This window comes from Solanum stenotomum, chromosome 7 (assembly GCF_019186545.1).
Source record: "Solanum stenotomum isolate F172 chromosome 7, ASM1918654v1, whole genome shotgun sequence".
Taxonomy (NCBI): Eukaryota; Viridiplantae; Streptophyta; class Magnoliopsida; order Solanales; family Solanaceae; genus Solanum; species Solanum stenotomum.
The window spans coordinates 15,050,906-15,074,607 of NC_064288.1; the positions used below are offsets into that span (position 1 = coordinate 15,050,906).

The following is a 23,702-nucleotide window of genomic DNA, read 5'->3' on the forward strand; positions in this document are numbered from 1 at the left end:
TGCACTTAGTCAAATTTTGACTTGATTACTTCTCTTTCATAATACTGGTTCCTCTTGGTCATATCTCCACAGCCACTTCATCAGCATGCACTTGTGATTAGACAAATTCTTGATGCCTAGACCTCCCATTTGGTTGTGACAAAGTTGGTACCAGAGTTTTAAGTTCGCTGATCTCATCGTACAAGGACATGTTTAGTAGAGCCTTGCGAAGAGATATTTGTAATGCTCTTCGAGAGGCTACAAGAAACTAGAAAAACTCAGTCTTTCCTTTGTACTAGTACTTGATTCCAATTGGTATCAGACTCTTTCCTCCCACAGACGGTAAGAATATGTTCAGGAGAGGTTAGAGCAAAGGCACCTGAGTCGTCCATAACTTGGGGTTGAGGATGAGCCAAAAGATGCAGTTGGGGCAGGAAGAAGGCAGCATTGCTAGCTAGGGGTAGGGCCCAAGCTGCTGATCAGGTTTTAGTCCCCGGCACCTCTAGAGGTTTCTAATAGGCAGAGGCATATAACACCTCGAAAATTGAAAAGTTGGATTGGAAAAGAAAGTCTCATAAAAGTGCACTAGTGCAGTTCCTACGGAACCTATCTACGGTTCGTAGAAACCTCCACGCATCGTAGGAAGCTTCCACGGAACTTGAGTTAAATATTTTGAAAATGTCTAGTCTCTGATGTTTGACATCCTGATGAGTAAGAGAAATCATAGGAGGGTCTATGGGCCGTAGGAATTGCCCGTAAAGGTGATTCAAAGAATTGATTTGGGACCTCAGTTCTACAAAAGGAGTTGACGACTTGACGAGTCGTCACATGGTCTAAGGATCGTAGGTGGGATCCATAGAAGTGATCTAGACTTGGTGAAATTTTGGACCTGAACTTGAGTTCTACGAGCAGTAGAATGTTGGACGGGCCGTAAGAAGGTCTTATGGAATCGATCATAAATTTTGAGACCCAGTAAATGATTCTATGACTGACCAGGATTCCCCGTAGAAGTTCCTGCGAACCGTAGGTCGAAGTCATAGGGTCCTCCAACAATTTTTAATAAAGGGTGTTTTGGTCTTTTTCTACCAATTAACCCTTAAACTACGTCATTTTGTCCCTATAACTACCCCTATAACCGTTTCTACCCTTCAAACTTAGCCTAATTCCTCTCATTCACTCAAATCCCCCAAATCTCTCTGCCTTCCTCTCCAATTTTTTCCGCAAGAGCTCTCAAGTCAAGGATTAGGGTTTCATCAAGGTTCTCCTCTCCATTATTTGGGCCTTGGTTACCCAAGGTATGTTGGAATTCACCAATGGATCTCTTTCATTGGGTCCCAAAAGGGATGTCAAAACCGACCAAGTCACAACTCTGGGGGAGTTGACTTTCAAATTCTTCTGCAACACTGAATGTTAGTGTTAATTTTAATGATATATGTGCAGGAAATACCGAGAGAATAGTCCTAAGCAGCACAAAAAAGAAGAAACCCACCAAGAAGATATCAAGGATATATCAAAGGGAGATGGACAATCAAGCAGATTCTAAGGATATCAAGGAAAAGCCTTAAATAAAGAAAGAAGATGCTGTCAATCAAAACTGATAAAAGAACGGTTGAAGCAGCTGTCAAATCACAATGGAAATAGAAGGTGCTGTCAAGATATTGCGCTGGAAGATTTCCCTAATTGAAATCAAAGTGTTAAACGACTTTGCCTTAATCTTAGAAATAGGATCTCCTTTCCTTTTTCCAAGGATCAAATCTCTTGGGTTGCGCCTCCCTTCAAGAAGCCTTCAGAGTCTATTTAAAAGAAAAGAAGTCCTGAAGAATCATATACTAGACATCTGAGCCTTCTTATATTTCTCTTCTACCTTTAGCAAACATTGTTGTTCTGAGAGACTTACTGTGTAACAAAGAAGAGAGAAAATTACTTGGTAAGGCCTTGTATCAAAAGATTGAAAAGAAAGAAAAATATTGAGTTGAGTGTAGATTTAGGATTTACACTTGTAACCCTTTCAAAATCACAAAGTCTAGAAGAGAACACCCTTGCAACCCAAGGGGACTGGAGTAAGATCCATTCTGGATCCCAACCAGTATAAAAACATCTGGTGTTGAATTTCCTTACTGCACTTTACTTACAGCATTACTGATTAATTGTTGTTCAAGTCAACTGCTGAAAAAGTTAGTCAACTAAGAAAAGTAAAAAGGATCAATTCCCNCCCCCCCCCCCCCCCCCTTGCACTTTCATGGAGCTCGAACAAAAATTGATTGTAATTGAGGGTGGTCACTTTTAGACCTACAGTGTCTTCTGATATGTTCGAAACCATTTTTGCAGTACTTCTAGGATTGGGCTGCCATAAGAAGTCATTGGAACTCTCCTATCAAGCATTTGAATACTAATTGCAGCATATCTAGTTCAGACTCATAGAGGGACTGTGTTCTTCAGGCTCGTCATTGCTGCTGCACTAGTTCATTCAGGCCGTCGAATGATTCTTTCTGTGTCAGCATAAGACAAGTTTTTGGAGAGTCTGTTGTTGGAATCTGGGATTAGAGTGTTTACCTAGGAATTGGAAAATTTTATCTGCTATAGTCTTTCCACCCACTGTTGTATGCGTTTCTGGAATTATAATTCCTGATTTCTCCCCCACCCCCCACCCATGATTCAATTCTTACATAGCGTCCATATAAATTGTAGTTTTGGTGAACTCTGTAAGTATATGTTTGTATCTTCCTCCCCAATGTCTGTAATGATTTCCAATAACTCTTGAGGCCTGTTTGAGAGCATCACAAACCCATCGGAGGTTTTCATCTAATTTGATATTGCCTATGTATCATCTTAAACTGCATTCTGTGAATGTAAACCATCTGTCGATGTCCACACTAACACTAACTCACTCAGTATTTCTCCCTGAATTTGAAAGCCTACCTTTGTTGGGAAATCGAGCCTAAATATCTCAATTATCTGCACCTAAGTATCACAATCGCGTATTTTCCTCCATACACATTAAATACTAAAATTGTGTAGGATCACACTGTGAGAAAATATATATGAAAAATATTATTGAATTGTGTATCTAAATAGTTACATTGAGACCCTATTTATAGACACTACATTGGAATCCTTTTCCAACTAGGATTCCTATTCTTATTCCTATTCCTATTCCTATTCCTATTTCTATTCTAAGTAGGAAATACTTATTTCTATTCTAACACTCCCCCTCAAGCTGGTGCATACAAATCATATGTACCTAGCTTGTTACAGATGTAATTAATACGAGGACATGTGAGGGACTTGGTGAAGATATCTGCAAGCTGATCATTTGACTTCACAAATTTCGTAACAATATCTCCCGAGAGTATCTTTTCTCTGACAAAGTGACAGTCAATCTCAATGTGCTTAGTCCTTTCATGAAACACTGGATTTGATGCGATATGAAGAGCCGCTTGATTATCACACACAAGTTCCATCTGATCAACTTTGCCAAATTTTAGTTCTCCCAGCAACTGTTTGATCCAAACTAGCTCACAAGTTGCTGTCGCCATTGCTCGATATTCTGATTCTGCACTAGATCGAGCAACCACATTCTGTTTCTTACTCTTCCACGACACCAAATTACCTCCTACTAAAACACAATATCCGGATGTCGAACGTCTGTCAGAGGGTGATCCTGCCCAATCAGCGTCTGTATATCCAATGATATGCTCATGGCCTTGATCCTCAAAGAGTAGTCCTTTACCGGGAGCTGACTTTATATATCGTAGAATACGAACAACTGCTTCCCAATGACTATCACAAGGGGAAGTCATAAACTGACTTACAACACTCACAGGAAAAGAGATGTCAGGTCTAGTCACTGTGAGATAATTCAACTTTCCAACAAGTCGTCTATACCTTTCAGGATTACTAAGTGGCTCCCCCTGTCCTGGAAGGAGTTTAACATTCGGATCCATAGGAGTGTCAACAGGTTTACATCCCATCATTCCTGTCTCCTCAAGAATGTCTAAGGCATACTTGCGTTGAGAAATAACAATACCTGATCTAGACTGAGCAACCTCAATACCTAGAAAATACTTCAATCTGCCAAGGTCTTTAGTTTGGAAGTGCTTAAAGAGATGTTGCTTCAAATCGGTGATACCATCTTGATCATTACCGGTGATAACAATATCATCAACGTAAACAACCAAATAGATACATCGACTTGGTGCAGAATGCCGATAAAACACAGAGTGATCAGCTCCACTACGAGTCATGCCAAACTCCTGAATTACTGTGCTGAACTTCCCAAACCAAGCTCGAGGAGACTGTTTTAGACCATAGAGTGACCTGCGCAATCGACATACAAGGCTACTAGACTCCCCCTGAGCAACAAAACCAGGTGGTTGCTCCATATAGACTTCTTCCTCAAGATCACCATGCAGAAAAGCATTCTTAATGTCCAACTGATGAAGAGGCCAATGACGAACGGCAGCCATAGATAGAAAAAGACGAACAGATGCAATTTTAGCCACAGGAGCGAAAGTGTCACTATATTCTAGCCCAAATATCTGAGTATACCCTTTGGCAACAAGGCGAGCCTTAAGTCGATCAACTTGACCGTCTGGACCAATTTTAACTGCATAAACCCAACGACAACCAACAGTAGATTTACCTGCAGGAAGGGAGACAAGCTCCCAAGTACCACTCTTATGTAAAGCAGACATCTCATCAACCATAGCCTGCCTCCATCCAGAATGAGAAAGTGCTTCACCTGTAGTCTTAGGAATGGAAATAGAGGACAAAGACGACACAAATGCATAATGGGGTGATGATAGACGATGATAACTTAAGAAGGTATAATGTGGGTTAGTATTTCGAGTGGATCGTATACCTTTTTGAAGTGCAAGCGGTTGGCTAGGAGGAGGCAAGTCCGCAGTAGGAGCAGGGTCTGGCGCATGACATGAATCATCTGGGACTAGGGTTGGACGTGGACGGCGATGATAAGTTAGTAGTGGTGGCACTACAACTGGAGATGTAGAAGTAACCGTAGATTCCTCAAAGGTTGGCACAGGTAAAACCTGAGGTATGGGTAAGACCATAGAGACATCGGGATGATCAGAAGATGTATAGTAAGGCTGAGACTCAAAAAATGTAACATCAGCGGACATAAGGTATCGATGAAGATCATGTGAATAACAACGATACCCTTTTTGGACTCGAGAGTAACCAAGAAAGACACATTTGAGGGCACGAGGAGCTAATTTATCTTTTCCTGGGGCTAAGTTATGAACAAAGCATGTGCTCCCAAAGACACGAGGAGGGATAGGATAGAGATGTGACTGAGGAAACAGTATGGAATGGGGAACCTGATTCTGAATAGAAGAAGAGGGCATTCTATTTATCAAATAACAAGACGTAAGAACTGCATCTCCCCAAAAACGCAGTGGAACATTGGATTCAAGGAGAAGAGTACGAGCGGTCTCAATAAGATGCCGATTTTTTCTTTCAGCTACACCATTTTGCTGAGGGGTGTATGGACAAGTAGTCTGGTGAATAATGCCTTGGTGAGTCATAAACTCCTGAAATTGGGAGGATAAGTATTCTAAGGCATTATCACTACGAAAAGTACGAATAGAAACACCAAACTGATTTTGTATTTCAGCAAAGAAACTTTTGAAAATAGAAAATAACTCAGAACGATCTTTCATTAAGAAAACCCAAGTACATTTTGAATAATCATCAATGAAACTAACAAAATAACGAAATCCTAAGGTGGAACTGACTCTACTAGGACCCCAAATATCTGAATGAACTAATGAAAAAATAGACTCTGAACGACCCTCAGTACTACGAGAAAACGTAGCACGAGTGTGTTTCCCAAGTTGACACGACTCACAATCTAATGTGGATAAACTAGACAAACTAGGCACCATCTTTTGCAGTTTGGATAGACTCGGATGTCCCAAACGTTTGTGAATTAGATCTGGGGAATCTGTAACGGAGCATGCTGCTAAGGAGTTTGAAGAGGTAAGATAGTAAAGGCCTTGTGATTCATGTCCTGTTCCAATCATCTGTCCCGTACTGCGGTCCTGCATGAGAAAAAAATCATCGAAAAAAGTTATGCTACAATGTAGGGCTTTCGTCAAACGACTAACAGATGCTAGATTAAAAGGAGAACCAGGGACATAAAGAACAGAGTCTAAGGTGACAGAAGATAGGGGTTTGGCTTTTCCAACCCCTTTTGGTTTTGTTTGGATCCCATTGGCTAAAGTAATAGCTGAAAGAGATTGTGAATAAACAATATCGGATAAAAGTGATTTATTACCAGAGATATGATCAGAAGCCCCAGAGTCCATGACCCATGTTCCAAGAGTACTAGATTGCGACACACAAGCAAAAGAATTACCCGTAACAGAGACATCAGGTTGTGCAACCGAAACTACTTGTGGAGACGTTTGCTTATTTGCACGATACTGAAGGAACTCATCATATTCTGTCTGAGCAATATGAGCATTATTGGATGGTTGATTAGGTTGAGCACCATATGCTATTGGTGGAGATGTCTGTTTACTTGCGCGATTTCGAAGGAACTCATTATACTCCTTTAGAACAATAGGATCATAACTGGGTGGTGGACCATGCAAAATATAACATATATCACGAGTGTGTCCAGACTTATGACAATGACTACACTTGGATCGAGGTTTCCCAAAACGCCCTCCCCCTCGCCGATTCTCCATAGATTGATATGTACGCTTTTCAAAGGTTTGAGATGCGAGAATAGATGAGTCAACAGTGGGTGATGAAACTACCTTGTGACTGGGAGGTGCCGCAAGACGAAGGAGACGAGAGAATAATTCATCGATTGTAGGAACTGTAGGGCTAGCTAAAATCTGATCACGTACAGAATCATGATCAGGAGGAAGTCCAGCAAGAGTAAGAACTAGAAACAATGTTTGTCTGTGTTCTTGTTGTTTTTCCACATTCGTAGTAACTGGCATTAATGTGTCAAATTCCTCCATGACTGCCTGTACCTGTCCCAAGTAAGTAGACATATCGGATTCTTGTTTCTTTAAGTTGGTCAATCGAGATATCACATCATAGAATCGAGATATGTCATTAGTGTATAAAGCACGAGCCTTTTCCCAAACTGTATAACACGTCTGGAATGGGCGAAACAAGGGCATCAACTTGGAATCAATAGAACGCCATAGAAGACTACATAATTGAGCATCTACTTTCTCCCATTGTGCTTTGGCTTTTGCATCTTCCTCACTAGTCTTTGCCTTTACATCTACCACATAAGCCTTGTTCATTAAGTGATCTTGGACACCTTGACCCACCAAAGCTCAACCGAGGAAGCCCAAGATAAATAGTTTGAACTTCCCAATAAAAGTTCTGAAGTGATTATAGGGCTAGAACTTCCAATCCCCATATTTTTTGAACCAAAAACATCACACCCAAAAGACATTATGCTAAATTTGTCTCGGAAAATTCAAATCTTGAAGAAAAGTCGCCGGAAACTGCTTGGAAATAGCCGGAACCCTAATTCCGGCGATCGGATCTGGTCAAAAATAGTATGGGCCTGGTCGGAATGGCTGGACGACCCCAACTGTCAAAAAAAAGTTCAAAAAATATGCACAGAAAAGCCCTCACGCGCCGGCGCGTGAGACAGATCTTGCCGGAAAGTACCACCTCCGATCGGCGCGTGAGAGCGCGTGGGGTGGTGTTTTCCGGTGGTTTTGGCTGGGGTCTGGTCGCGGGGGCTTTCCGAGCCTCGTGGTGGTGTTGGTTTTCGCACAACACCCACAGAAAGAAAAAAGAATAACAAAATCAGACCCAACAGTCACCGGTAATTGACAGACATACGGTGACTTGTTTGTTCTCACCAATGCTCTGATACCATGTGAGAAAATATATATGAAAAATATTATTGAATTGTGTATCTAAATAGTTACATTGAGACCCTATTTATAGACACTACATTGGAATCCTTTTCCAACTAGGATTCCTATTCTTATTCCTATTCCTATTCCTATTCTTATTTCTATTCTAAAAAGGAAATACTTATTTCTATTCTAACACACACTTCAACTCCATTCTTCCTGTTGACTAATTGCTATGCATATATCCCAACTTACTTCCGCTTATCCAAAGTTTTTACTCTGTAGAGTGCTTCTCCATACTTCCAGTTTTTGGTGAACTCTTGCTCTGAATTCATCAATCAATATAACATCACCCTGAAACTAGGATGCACCATTAACTAGGATAAGGAACTAAGGAAGCACGAGCTCAAGACCAATTCCTGATTTAAACCATGGTTATAGAAACTCCTATGGATCTCCTACTGTCCTCACACTCCAGCTTTGTACATATATGTTAACATATTTGATATAGATTAAATTCTTCCTCACACTCCAGCTTCGTACATTTATGTTAAACATATTTGATATAGATTAAATTCTTCTCAAGCAACACTATCAAGGCCAATGTGTATCATGTTAATATTGTTCTTGCTATTCCTATAAATTTACATCAGTTGTCCAAACATATATAAAGCATATGTTGATCATTCTTTTTCTTTTTTTTGAAATGGTAACTGTACATATGTTGTAGATCTACAAGACATATTCAAACTCATTTTAAGTTCCCTTTTAAACACTTGATTTTGTGTTGTCACATTTATTACAAGTAAAAGGTAAATTTGAGCTTTGTCACTATTTCAAGAAGTTCTATTGCATGAATCGTACATTTAGGGGTCGTTTGGTAGAGTGTATTAGGAAAAATAACACATGTATTAGCCTTGTGTATTACTAGTATCTTGTTTGATATTCTTTTCTAATCTATGTATAACTAATGCAAGCATTAATTATACACTTTATAGTGTATTAAGGTGTGCATTACTAATACCATGGATTTCTAGGTAGTAGCAATGCAATGGTTTTAATGCATGCATTAACTCAATTAAAGACTCAATTACCCCTCAACCTTTTTTACATCTTTTCGACCATAATAGTAGAGGGTATCTTTGTAAATAATTATTTTATGCAATACATGCTATTTTTAATGCATCAAACCAAACAATGCATAAAAATAATTTACGTATAATTAACGCAAGCATAACTAATACATGCATTACAAATACAAGCATTACTAATACACTCTATTTAGCATTATTATTATACACTCTACCAAAAATGACCCCTTAGTACCTAGATCCTACCTTCTTTGTTCTCATATCTCTTAATTATATAAACTATTTTTTTGCTCATTTGGCATCTTTTTGAGAAGGTAATTTTTTTAGTTTTGAGGACTCATTTGGCATCTTTCAGTCTTTAGTCTTTAATGTAATGTCAATTGCTTGGTTAAGCAAACTATACCAATCTCCGAGGCACAAACACCTACAGGCTACCATCTAGACCAGAAGATTCAAACCCTTATACTGTGACATCCACAATTCAACAAACCTAATTAATTCTACAAGGCTATCTAAGTTTTTTGTTCTGCATGGATGTATCCATAAAGTTATCCTCAAAATTTGTGTTAAACAATTTATCAAAACTACATTTTCTCTTTCCCTAATTTTAATATCTTTTGTCAAAACTAGTTGCCATCTGGAAATGACCATTAATACATTTAACCTACCTTTTGACCTTTTTACCAATGTTCTCTGTTAGTTGTGCTAACTTGTATATTTCTGTCTCTCATTCGTGTGTGTCTCAACTTTTGGTACAAGTCACCTAAAGCTTTACTTTGGACTTTACTAATGCTTTCTTAGCTTCTCTCTTAAGTGCTCTTACACTCTTCCATATCACTCCATCTTCAATTGTTGGTAGATTCTTACACATATCTCTTTTACACCACCCTAAACAGTACAACAACAATGCTTCAATCCCAAACTTAAGTTGAGATCGGTTATATGAATCCTTGTTTCTTCATTCGGGCTCATATCATTATCATACTAAATAAAATAAAAGTAAAAATTAAGTTATATATATATAATATTAAAAATTCTCTAAAAGTCTAAAAAACCTATCATCAACTAGAAGCTATTCCTATATGGATCTATTCCTTCCATTGTGCCCTATCTTTAGCTAAGTTTGCATTGGTTCCAAGCATTTGTAGGTTTTTCGAGACAACTTTCTTAAGTGTAATATAAGGTCTACCCCGTCCCCTTTTAATACCTTCATCTGTGTATCAACACAAGACATACCCAAACTATCTCAAGTGACCTCACATTGTATCCTGAATGTGTGCTACTTGCACCTTCTGACGAATGTGGTTATTTCTAATCTTATCTAATTTGGTATGACTATAAATCCATCTTAGCATCCGCATCTTGTAGATATGTTCGACTTTAGCAACCCAACATTCACTACCATATAACATGATCGGGTCTTACAGTTGTTCTATAAAACTTACCTTTCAATTTGGTAGGCAGTCTTCTATCACATAATACCCCGATAACACTTATCTGTTTCAACAATCCAGTTTTAATACTATGAGTAACATCTTTATCTATCATTCCATCCTCTTGAACTGAGACTAAATGTCTAAATTGTTTACATTTTGGCACCGCAATCCCATCTAGTCTCACTCAACTTCTCTCTTCTCATTCTGACTAAAATTGAAATGCATGTATTCAGTCTTATTTCCACTTATCCTAAAACCTCACTCGCTAACAGTATATATGTAATAAACTCTATATTTTATTTTTTTATGAAATAGGAAGTCATTGTAGACATTTCTCATATGCATACTACACTCCATCAATCACCTCGACTTTTGTTTATGAGAATTGTCACCTTTTTTACTCAGACTGCTCACCATAATGAATAATCCATTGTATGGACAGCTTCTAGGAGAATCAAGAATAATATTCATGAGCATCAAAAGTTTAGAATATAAGAAAAGTTCTTAACCATCCAAGCATTAATGATGTCTGAAAAGATTCATTAGACTTTAGATAATAGAATACACAAAAATAAATACACAAAACCAAAAAGGTTCAAAAATCTAGTCTTACGCCAAATAAGCCTACTCATTACTTTCATTATGCACACAGTATAACAAACAAGAAAGAGCAGTAACATGGACACTTAAAGATAAATCTGAATACACTGGTTGCATGAGGATTGATTTAGTTAAAATAAAAATGAGACAAGGAAGTAATAATGTCAAGAGGAATAGCAGTACTGCAGTACAAGAAATGCTTGCTTAAAAAACATGTCGAGTCAACTTTTTAGGAAACGGATCGAACCTGCAGCTTAAACCAAGTAATGCATAGAAAGCATAATGATTCACAGGAGACTCAGAGCCATGAATGTCAAAGTTTTAGGCACCACTGTGATACATTATTGTTATGTAATAGGTGGGTCCAGTGGAAAATAAATGCTTACACAGACAAGTGTCCATACCTTTGCTAATTCTCTTACTCCATCCGCATATTGTTCTTTCTGTAGTAATGCAAGACCCAACATATAGTGCGCCTGCCAAATCATCCTCCTATTATCATCTTTAGAGAACTAAGAATTTCTAGCTCTACAAGCTTAAAAGACTGAAACTCAGGGTTAAGAAGAGACTGAAACAATTTGGACATTGTTTGATTTAGGGTTCTACACTCTAACTAGCTAAATTTATTTTCTAAAATTTCGAACTTACAGATTCCTCAATTTGTCTAGTTAATTTACAAATGAACAATTCTCATGAATTACAACGAATCTTTTCAGTATGTTTTTTATGAATGGCAAGTGTGCTGGTCTACTTTATGCACCAAGATTTTCCCCCTCTACCAAAACATCAATCAGCTATGAATAACTCCTTTGGAAACACCCCAATTCAGAGAACCCCATAAATTATGCAAGAGTCGTGGGTTCTAAGAGTTCTTCGGGAGCGAAAAAGAGGATTTGTCTACCTCAGAGATCCCACTGTTGGATTCACCAAGGAAGAACACACAGGGCTAGGCATTCGGTAATTCGGATTTTACGGTGTTCAGTTTTCGTAATTGTTGTACCGAACAAAGAACTGAATTAATTTGGTTCGGTTTTTTAAAAATTCGGTTTGATTTTTTGTAATTAGGTTCGGTTTATTAAATTCGGTTTTTGTTATGGGCCTGTCAAAATCGCAGCAATTTGAAATCACTGGTCGCGTTCGCTGGTCTCAGTCCCGTTCGCTGGTTGCTGGTCTCGGTAGCTGCCCTGGTCGGCGGTCGTTGGAGGCTGCCTGGTCAGCGGTCGAGTGCAGCGGAAATTTGGAATTGGAAGAGACGAAGAGTGCTAAGGGCAAAAAAGAAAATAAAACTTAAAAGGCTTAGTAGTATGAAAAATTACATAATATTTATTATAGTATATATATTAGTGTGTATATGTCGGTTAAACCGAAATACCGAATTTACGAAAAATATGTTACTGAAATACGAACCGAAATATCAAAAATACAAAAACATACTACCGAAAACCGAACCAAAATATCGAAAAAAAATTTGGTTCGGCTCCACAAAATGCAAAGCGAACCCCAGTATTTAAGTGGAGAAGGGTAGAGGGGCGGGCCCATTATCCACCGAGTTTAGAAGGCTGTGGATTGGTCCAAAGGGCATGTCACAGACGGATTTTTCGATTATCAAAAAAAAAAAATTGGTTTGGTTCAGTATTTCGATATTTTATGCCCAGCCCTAGAACACACCCTAATGGTAGAAACTTTTCACCTCAATGATAGGTAAGTTCAAGAAAATTAGACCCTCCATAGATTGCATTTGACTGATTTCAATCAGCCAGTCTCCCTCAAATAGGGTTGGGCATAAATACCGAAAACTTGAAATACCGAACCGAATTGTTTCAGTATTTCGGTTTCGGTATTTAGGTTTTTGGTTCGGTTTTTAGTAATATGTTTTTGTATCTTCGGTATTTCGATTTGGTTTTCGGTAACATGTTTTCGTAAATTCGGCATTTTAGTTTAACCGAAATATACACACTAATATGTATATAATATAATAAACATTATGTAATTATTAATACTACTAAGCCTTTTAAGTTTTATTTCCTTTTTTGCCCTTGGCAACTAATAAGTTAAATTAGGTTTACATTTTTGTTTTTCCCTTAGCACTCTTCGTCTCTTCCAATTCCAAATTTCTGTCGCACTCTTCCAATTCCAAATTTTCAATTTCCGCCACACTCGACCGCCGACGAGGGCAGCCTACAGCGACCACCGACCAGGGCAGCAATCAGCAACCGCGACCAGCAACCAGCAACCAGCAACCAGCAACCAGCAACCAGCGAGCGTGATCAGCGACCAGTGATTTCAACTTGTTGCGATTTCGACAGGAAACAAAAAACCAAATTAAGTAAACCAAACCGAATTACGAAAAAATCGGTTCGGTGTTTGGTACAACAATCCAAAAACCGAAATAAAAAAACAAAACCAAACCGAATTACCGAATGCCCAGCCATACCCTCAAAGGAACAATCAAAATCGTAGCCTATGACATGCATCATTTATTTGTTGATTTTGATTTATAAGAGGATCACAAAAACATTTACAGTAGGAATTTTCTTCCTATTTGTGACACGCTAATGATACTCTGTAAATGGACCAAAAATTTCAAACCAAAAAAGAAACATCTTTAGCCCCCATATGAATACCTTGCCAAGACTCCCATGGCATTTCTTGAATGGGATGCTTTGTGTAGAATTGTGGATCCAATTTGTAATCCTATTATCACAAAGCTACTTTGTCCAAATCGAGACCAACAACTGCTAAGGTTAAAGTGGAGATCGACTTGACCAAACCACTTGTTAGAATAGAAATAAGTATATACAATCCTAATTAGAATAGGAATAGGAATAGGAATAAGAATAGGAATCCTAGTTGGAAAAGGATTCCAATGTAGTGTCTATAAATAGGGTCTCAATGTAATAATGTAAATACACAATTCAATAATATATTTTCTCCTATATTTCTCATATGGTATATGGTGAGAAAATTAAATCAGTCGTCACTGTGCAATTGTCCGGTGACCTAAATTGCTGTCCCAGAAAAAAAAAATCAGCAATTATTCCGGCCATTTTTTCCAGCAGTTTTTTTTTCCTAGTGGGGTTGCCTCTTGATTCCAAGGCTGGCCATATAATTTTTTTTTCCTAATTCCGACCAGTTTTTGGCGACCAGATTATTTTTTTCCGGCAGTCAGATCTTTTTTAGCAGTCAGATTCTGGCCCCAAATTTCTATTTTATTTCCAGCAGTCAGACTCTTGCCCCAAATTTTTATTTTATTTCCAGCAGTCTGATCTAATTTTTTTTGTGTGAGAATATTCTAATTTCACAATATGTCATTCGGGATTGATATTTTTGGCTCTAAAAATATAGGAAGTTCAAGTGCTATGATCACTTCAGAACCATTAATGGGAAGCTCAAACTATTTAGCTTGGGCTTCTTCGGTTGAGTTGTGGTGCAAGGGTCAAAGCGCCCAAGATCACTTAACCAATAATGCTTGTGTGGTAGATGAAAAGGCAAAGGCTAGTGAGGCAGATGATAAAGCCAAAGCACAATGGGAGAAGGTTGATGCTCAATTATGTAGTCTCCTATGGCAATCTATCGATTCCAAGTTAATGCCCTTGTTTCGCCCATCCCAGACACGTTATTTAGTTTGGGAAAAGGCACGTACTTTATATACTAATGATATATCTCAATTCTATGATGTGATATCTAGAATGACCAACTTAAAGAAACAAGGATCCGATATGTCTACTTACTTGGGACAGGTACAAGCGATCATGGAGGAATTTGAAACATTGATGCCAGTCAATATGAATGTGGAAAAACAAGAGCAAAGACAGACGTTGTTTCTAGTTCTTACACTTGTTGGACTTCCTCCTGACCATGATTCAGTGTATGATCAGATTTTAGCTAGTTTTGCAGTACCTACAATTGATGAATTATTCTCTCGTCTACTTCGTCTAGCCGCACCTCCTAGTCACAAAGTAGTTTCATCATCCACCATTGACTCCTCAAAACTGGCATCTCAAGCCATAGACAAACGAACATATCAGCCTATGGAGAATCGACGAGGAAGTGGTCGTTTTGGAAGAGCTCGATCCAAGTGTAGTTATTGTCATAAGCTTGGGCACACTCGTTTTTTTTTTGAAATAGAAGCTTGGGCACACTCGTGACATGTCATATTTTGCATGGTCCACCACCTAGTTATGATCCTACTGCCATAAAGGAATACAATGAGTCCCTTTGGAATCGCGCAAGTAAGCCAACATCTCCACAAGTAGCATCTGTTGCTCCGCCTGATCAACCACCCAATAATGCTCATATTGCTCAGGCAGAATATGCTGAGTTCCTTCGGTATCGAGCAAGTAAGCAAACGTCTCCACAAGTAGCCTTGGTTACTCAGCCTAATGTTCATGTTGCGAGTAGTTCTCTTGGTTGTGTTTCAGTCTAGTACTCTTGGATCATGGGTTATGGACTCAGGCACTTCTGATCATATTTCTGGTAACAAATCACTTATGTCTAATATTGTTTATTCACAATCTCTTCCTGCTATTACTTTAGCCAATGAGATCCAAACAGAACCAAAAGGGGTTGGAAAAAGCCAAACCACTCTCTTCTGTCCCTCTAGACTCTGTTCTTTATGTCTCTGGTTCTCCTTTCAATCTAGCATCTGTTAGTCGTTGGACGCGTGCCTTACATTGTGGTATAATTTTTTTCGATGATTCTTTTCTCATGCAGGACCGCAGTACGGGACAGCTGATTGGCACAGGACATGAATCACAAGGCCTTTACTATCTTTCCTCTTCAAATTCCTTCACAGCATGCTCCGATCCTCCAGCCCTAATTCACAAACGTTTGGGACATTCAAGTCTATCCAAACTACATAAGATGGTGCCTAGTTTATCCACATTAGATTGTGAGTCGTGTCAACTTGGGAAACACATCCGTGCTAACCGAGGGTCGTTCAGAGTCTATTTTTTCATTAGTCCATTCTGATATTTGGGTTCCTAGTAGAGTCAGTTCACCCTTAGGTTTTCATTATTTTGTTAGTTTCATTGATGATTATTCAAGATGCACTTGGGTTTTCTTAATGAAAGATCGTTCCGAGTTATTTTCTATATTCAAAAGTTTCTTTGCTGAAATACAAAATCAGTTCGGTGTTTCTATTCGTACTTTTCATAGTGATAATGCCTTAGAATACTTATCCTCTCAGTTTTAGGAATTTATGACTCACCAACGAATTATTCACCAAACATCATGTCCGTATACCCCTCAACAGAATGGTGTAGCAGAAAGGAAGAATAGGCATCTCATTGAGACTGCTCGCACTTTCCTCATTAAATCCCATGTTCCGCTGCGTTTTTGGGGTGATGCAGTCCTTGCATCTTGTGATTTAATTAATAGAATGCCCTCATCTTCTATTCAAAATCAGGTTCCACATTCCATATTATTTCCTCGCTTACATCTATACTCTATCCCCCCTCGTGTCTTTGGGAGCACATGTTTTGTTCATAACTTAGCCCCAGGTAGAGATAAATTATCCCCTCGTGCTCTCAAATGTGTCTTTCTTGGTTACTCTCAAGTTCAAAAAGGGTACCGTTGATATTCACCTGATCTTCGTCGATACCTTATTTCCGCCGATGTCACATTCTTTGAGTCTCAACCTTATTATACATCTTCTGATCATTCTGATGTCTCTGAGGTCGTACCCATACCTCAGGTCTTGCCTGTACCAACTTTTGAGGAATCTATAGTTACTTCTACATCTCCGATGGTAGTGCCACCACTTCTGACTTATCATCATCATCGGCGCACAACACTACTCCCAGATGATTCATGTCCTCCTACTGCGGGCTTGCCTTCTCCTAGTCAATCGATTGCACTTCAAAAAGGTATACAATCCACATTATACTTTCTTGAGTTATCATCGTCTCTCATCACCCCATTATGCCTTTGTATCATATTTGTCCTCTATTTCCATTCCTAAGACTACAAGTGAGGCACTTTCTCATTCTGGATGGAGGCAGGCTATGATTGATGAGATGTCTGCTTTACATAGGTTCTTGGGAGCTTGTTTCCCTTCACATAGGTACTTGGGAGCTTGTTTCCCTTCCAACAGGTAAATCTACTGTTGGTTGTCATTGGGTTTATGCAGTCAAAATTGGTCCAGACGATCAGGTTGATCAGCTTAAGGCTCGTCTTGTTGCCAAAGGGTATACTCAGATATTTGGACGCGATTATAGTGATACTTTCGCTCCCGTAGCTAAAATAGCATTTGTTCGTCTTATTTTGTCCATGGCTGCGGTTCGTCATTGGTCTCTGGACATTAAAAATGCTTTTCTACATGGTGATCTTGCGGAAGAAGTCTATATGGAGCAACCACCTGGTTATGTTGCTCAAGGGGAGTCTAGTAACCTTGTATGCCGATTGCGTAAGTCACTCTATGGTCTAAAACAGTCTCCTCGAGCCTGGTTTGGAAAGTTTAGTAAAGTAATTCAGGAGTTCGGCATAACTCGTAGTGAAGCTGATCACTCTGTGTTTTATCTGCATTCTGCACCAAATCAGTGTATTTATTTGGTTGTTTATGTTGATGATATTATTATCACTAACAATGATCAAGATGGTATCACTAATTTGAAGCAACATCTCTTTAAGCATTTTCAGACTAAAGACCTTGGCAGACTGAAGTATTTTCTAGGTATTGAGGTTGCTCAGTCTAGATCAGGTATTGTTATTTCTCAACACAAGTATGCGTTAGACATTTTTGAGGAGACGGGAATAATGGGATGTAGGCCCGTTAACACTCCTATGGATCCGAATGTTAAACTCCTTCCAGGACAGGGGAGGCACGTAGTAATCCTGAAAAGTATATGTGGAATAAGATAGTGGAATAATTTTATTCATATCTTTCTGTCATATACAAGGCTTTATATACATGAGAGATTGTGGAACAGAATCACCTAGATCCCATGAAATCTGGGATTCCATAAAATTATATATTTTACATAAAAGAAGAAAAAGATATTCTAGATTACAACAATTATCTTTAAGATCTTAAGGGATCAAATCTTGATATGGAGAATATCCTCTATCAGCCAACACTCCCCCTCAAGCGGGTGAATGGATATCTTCCATCCCTAGCCTGCTTATTAGATCTTGAAACACATTATTTGGCAGTCCTTCTGTTAAAACATCGGCCACCTGATCTTTTGTAGATACAAATGGCGTACAAATGAGTCCGCTATCTAATTTCTCCTTAATGAAATGTCTATCTACCTCAATATGCTTAGTGCGATCATGTTGTATAGGATTATGAGCTATACTTATTGTTGATTTATTGTCACAATAGTCTCATAGGTCCTTCCTATCTTATCTTCAAATCATCAAGGATTATCTTTAACCATAACAACTCACAAACTCCCATAGCCATAGATCTAAACTCGGATTCTGCACTTGATCTGGCTACTACATTTTGTTTTTTACTCCTCCAAGTCACCAGATTTCCTCCTAAAAAAGTGCAATATCCAAAACTTGATCTTCAATCTACTAATGAACCAGCATAGTCTGCATCAGTATAAGCCTCTAAAACCATGTCTCCTCCTCTTTTGAATAGTATTCCTTTTCCTGGACTTCCTTCAAGATATTGTAGAATCCTGTTGACAGCTTGAAGATGCATTTCTCTAGGATCATGCATAAATTGGCTAACAACACTTACAGCAAATGCAATGACCGGCCTTGTATGGGACAAGTAAATCAATTTCCCTACAAGCCTTTGATACAAGCCTTTATCTACCACAAAATCTTCTGGAGCATTGCACAATCTATGATTATATTCAATTGGTGTAGCCACTGGTTTACACCCTAATTTTCCTGTTTCCTTCAGCAAATCAAACACATATTTTTGTTGGAAAATAAAGATTCCTTGTTTTGAGTGTGCCACTTCAATTCCCAAAAAAAACTTTAATTTTCCAAGCTCTTTGATGTCAAATTCCTTGAGTAAACACCTCTTCAAATTTTGTAGCTCCTCTGAATCATCACATGTTACTATGATATCATCAACATAAACCAATAATGCTGTCACCTTTCCTGTTTCTAAGTGTTGTATGAACAAGGTATGGTCTCCTTGACTTTGTTGACACCTTACCTTGATCATAACCTTTGTAAATCTTCCAAACCATGCACGAGGTGATTGCTTTAATCCATAGAGTGCCTTCTTCAGTCTGCACACCCTTCCCTTCCTGCTTTCAAAACCAGGTGGCACCTCCATATAGATCTCCTCATCTAAGTCTCCATCTAAAAAGGAATTTTTTACATCAAATTGTTGTAGGTACCAATTAAAAGCTGCAACCAATGATAATAAGATTCTCACTGTATTCATTTTTGCCACAGGGGCAAAAATCTCCAAATAATCAATTCTATAGTTTTGTGTATAACCCTTTGCTACCAAACGTGCTTTAAATCTTTCTATGGACCCATCTGACTTATATTTCACAAAAAACACCCATCTGCACCCGACCAACTTCTTCCCTTCTGGTAATTCCACAATTTCCCAAGTTCTGTTTTTTTTCCAACGCTTCCATTTCAACCTTCATAGCTTTCTCCCACTCTTTGTTTCCTAATGCTTCAGACAAATTTTTGAGGATAGGAATTGTGTGGAGGTTACAGAGAAAAGTTTTATGTTTTGGGGATAGATTTTGATGTCACGAAAAGGCTCAAAAGGTGTTGTGTGCAAGTTCTGGTTCCTTTTTTGAGAGCAATGGGAAGGTCAAGATCATTAGGTTGGTTAGGTTCTTCATGATCAGTTTGGTTTGGTGTTTCTGATGGTTCAACAGGTGCAGGATGGGTACTAGGAGCAGTAACCTTAGGAGATGATTACAGCTGAGTAGTTTGATCAGTTAGCCTCTTTCTTCTGTAATAAACTTGCAATGGTAGATTATTTTCTAGAATTCCATTATCTATATCCAGATTAGGAGACTCAATGAGTTCATTTGGATTTAAAGACTCGGGTGACCAAAGAAATGATGACTTGGACAAGGATTTGGCATGACTAGAAATAGAAAAATCAAATAGTGACAAGTCTAGAGGTCCCTCTCCCTTCAACAACTCCCCCTGATTGTAAGAATGACCAAAAAAGGATTCACTCTCATCAAATGTAACATCAGCTGAAACAAAGAATTTCTTTGATGATGGTTGATAACACTTGTAACCTTTTTGAGTAGGAGAATATCCTATGAAAACACACTTAAGAGCATATGGGTCTAATTTGCCTCTATTTTGAGAATGAATATGAACATAGACAACACTCCCAAAGATTCTAGGAACCAATTTATTGGAAATTTCAAAATTCGGAAAGAAATTCCTAAGAGTATCAAGCGGACTTTTAAAGTTCAGAATTCTTGATGGCATTCTGTTACTAAGATGTGCAACAGTTAGGACAGCTTCCCCCCAATACTGTTTTGGCTCCCTTTTATGAAACAATAGTGATCTAGTAATGTCAAGTAACAAACCGTTTCTTCTCTCTGCTATCCCATTTTGTTGAGGAGTATTGACACATGAAAATTCATGAATAATTCCCTCTTTTGGAAGAAAAGAGAGAGTGTTTGATTGAAGTAGTCTTTGGCATTATCAAATCAGAATCTTTTAATAGGCACATCATATTGGGTTTTGATCAGATTAAAAAAGGTGGGAAGAATTTGACTAACATCTGATATTTGCTTTAGAAAATAGATCCACATTACTCTTGTACAATCATCAATGAATTACACAAACCATCTAGCACCAGAAATATTAAGAATGGGAGAGGGTCCCCAAATATCACTATGAATAAGAGAAAATGGAATTTGACTTCTTTGGTGACTAATTGGATAGGAAACCTGTTTGTGTTTTGCAATTTCACAATCATCACAATGAAAAGACTCAACAATCAAATCTTTGAACAAAGATGGAAACATCATTTTGATTACATAAAAGGAAGGATGACCTTACCAACGATGATAAAGCCATACTTTTTCTTTATTGGACATAACAGATTCAGACAAGAATGAACTAGATAAGGAATTCTTAATTGTATCTCCACCATTGTGGACATCCAAACAATAAAGACCACCTTTCTCACTAGCACGCCCAATCATCTCCTTCATGTTCTGTTCCTGAAATAAGCAATATGAAGGGAAGAAAGTTACTTGGCATTTGGAATATTTGGTGAGTTTCTGGATAGAAATGAGATTTGCATATAACTTTGGGACATGAAGGACATCTTTAAGTATCAAGGATTTTCCAAGTGGTATGTCTCCTTGCCCAGCTACAGTAATAACTGAACCATCAGCTATAGTTATTTTTTTATAGCTAGGAGAAGAAAAATATGATATGAAGAGATGAGAGGAACTGGTCATGTGATCAGTTACCCCGGAATCAACCACCTATATTGGAGAAAGTTTGTCTGAGACATTAGTAACAAAAGAACAAGAAATTCCTGTGAAGGCCAATGAACAACTACCTGCTGAAGTTGAGTGTGGATTTGTTTCATCAGCCTGAAGGTTGCTTGCTAAATATGCCTGCTTTTCATCACTATTATTTCTGTTTGGAGGTCTACCATTGAGTCTCCAGCATCTCTCTCGGGTGTGCCGATATTTTTTGCAATAGGTGCAATAAAGATTGTCCCTATTGAATGGCGGTTTGTATGAACCCGTGGGCTTGATGGTGCTCTCCGATTGTGAAACTTCAGATTCTTTTGAACTTGTCCCTTTTGCTACTAAAGCTGATCCTTCATTAATTTGAGTTTCAAGCATAACACTCCTCCGTCCTTTTGTCCGTATTATGGCCATTGTCTCATTTAATGATGGAAGATCTTCTTTTCCTAAGATTTGCACTCTCGCGGAATCAAATTCTGCATTTAATCCTACAAGACAATCATAAATACTTTCTTTTTCAATAAATCTTTTCAGAATTACAGCATCATTTTTACAACTCATTTGAATGCATTGATAATGATCCATTTCTTGCCATAACCTCTTTAAAAAGTTAGAATATTCAGTGACAGGTCGAGCTCCCTGTTTTGCTGCAGAAAATTTTGTTTTTATTTCATAGATCCTGGCAGCATCATGTACTTTAGAGTACGTCTCCTTCACTGCATCCCAAATTTCCTTAGCGGTGCTCAAAAACATAATGCTATCGCTAATTTCTAGAAGCATAGAGTTCCATAACCAAGACATCACCATTGCATCATGTTCATCCCATGCATCAAACGTGGGGTCTTCTTTAGATGTACCAAGAAGGTGTCGTATTTTCCCTTTACCCTTTAAAAAGGTACGAACCAATTGAGCCCATTTAAGGTAATCTTTTCCATTCAACCGATAAGAAGCTTGAATGTTTTGCAGATCACTAGATGAAACTGTAGAGTTATTCTCTACAGTTGCAGAAACAGTTCCAGAGGCTAGAATAGTTGCAACAGTCACATTTTCTGGCATGGTTCTTGAATGGTTTCAATCTTTGGGCAGATAAAGATTAAAAAAAAAATATTTCAAGACAAGATGAATAAAACTAATAAGGAATAAGCCTAAAGCTCTGATACTATGTGGAATATGATAGTTGAATAATTTTATTCATATCTTTCTATGTCATATACAAGGCTTTATATACATGAGAGATTGTGGAACAGAATCACCTAGATCCCATGAAATCTGGGATTCTATAAAATCATATATTTTACTAAAAAGAAGAAAAAGATATTCTAGATTACAACAATTATCTTTAAGATCTTAAGGGATCAAATCTTGATATGGAGAATATCCTCTATCAGCCAATAGCATAGACGGCTAGTTAGAAAGTTGAACTATCTCACAGTGACTAGACCTGACATCTCTTTTCCTGTGAATGTTGCAAGTCAGTTTATGACTTCCCCTTGTGATAGTCATTGGGAAGCCGATATATAAAGTCAGCTCCCGGTAAAGGTCTACTCTTTGAGGATCAAGGCCATGAGCATATCACTAGATATACCGACGTTGATTGGGCAGGATCACCCTCTAATAGACGTTCGACATCCGGATATTGTGTTTTAGTAGGAGGTAATTTGGTGTTGTGGAAGAGTAAGAAACAAAGTGTGGTTGCTCGATCTAGTGCAGAATCAGATTATCAAGCAATGGCGGTAGCAACTTGTGAGCTAGTTTGGATCAAACAGTTGCTGGGAGAGCTAAAATTTGGCGAAATCAATCAAAGGGAACTTGTGTGTGATGATCAAGCGGCTCTTCATATCGCATCAAATCCAGTGTTTCGTTAAAGGACTAAGCACATTGAGATTGACTGTCATTTTGTCAGAGAAAAGATACTCTCAGGAGATATTGTTACGAAATTCGTGAAGTCAAATGATCAGCTTGCAGAAATCTTCACCAAGTCCCTCACCGGTCCTCGTATTAATTACATCTGTTACAAGCTAGGTACATATGATTTGTATGCACCAGATTGAGGGGGAGTGTTAGAATAGAAATAAGTATATACAATCCTAATTAGAATAGGAATAGGAATAAGAATAGGAATCCTAGTAGGAAAAGGATTCCAATGTAGTGTCTATAAATAGGGTCTCAATGTAATAATGTAGATACACAATTCAATAATATATTTTCTCCTATATTTCTCACACCACTCATGTATGAAGTTCAAATTGCAATCACAAATGCTCGGGGGCATGAGGAGACCATCACACAAAAAGTTAAATACGAGACCGTCCTAGAATATTGTAACCATTGCAAAATCCAAGGACACAATGATGT

The 23,702-nt window shown here is 38.2% G+C and overlaps 2 protein-coding genes across 4 annotated transcripts in view; one reads left to right on the forward strand and one right to left on the reverse strand.

The window, feature by feature from the left end:
- The window catches only part of LOC125870580 (peptidyl-prolyl cis-trans isomerase FKBP15-1-like), a 1,082,853-nt gene that overhangs the window by 868,336 nt on the left and 190,815 nt on the right, over window positions 1-23,702 (forward strand). The gene's annotated exons all lie outside the window — the stretch shown is intronic.
- The window catches only part of LOC125870572 (E3 ubiquitin-protein ligase CHIP-like), a 37,508-nt gene that overhangs the window by 3,495 nt on the left and 10,311 nt on the right, over window positions 1-23,702 (reverse strand). For 2 of the 3 annotated variants that reach the window (XM_049551034.1, XM_049551031.1), the window contains one exon: window positions 11,367-11,438. The exons of the other annotated variant lie outside the window; for it this stretch is intronic. In XM_049551034.1, coding sequence (XP_049406991.1) covers window positions 11,367-11,438 — 72 coding nt within the window. The remainder of the gene's footprint in view (window positions 1-11,366; window positions 11,439-23,702) is intronic. 3 annotated transcript variants of the gene reach the window in all.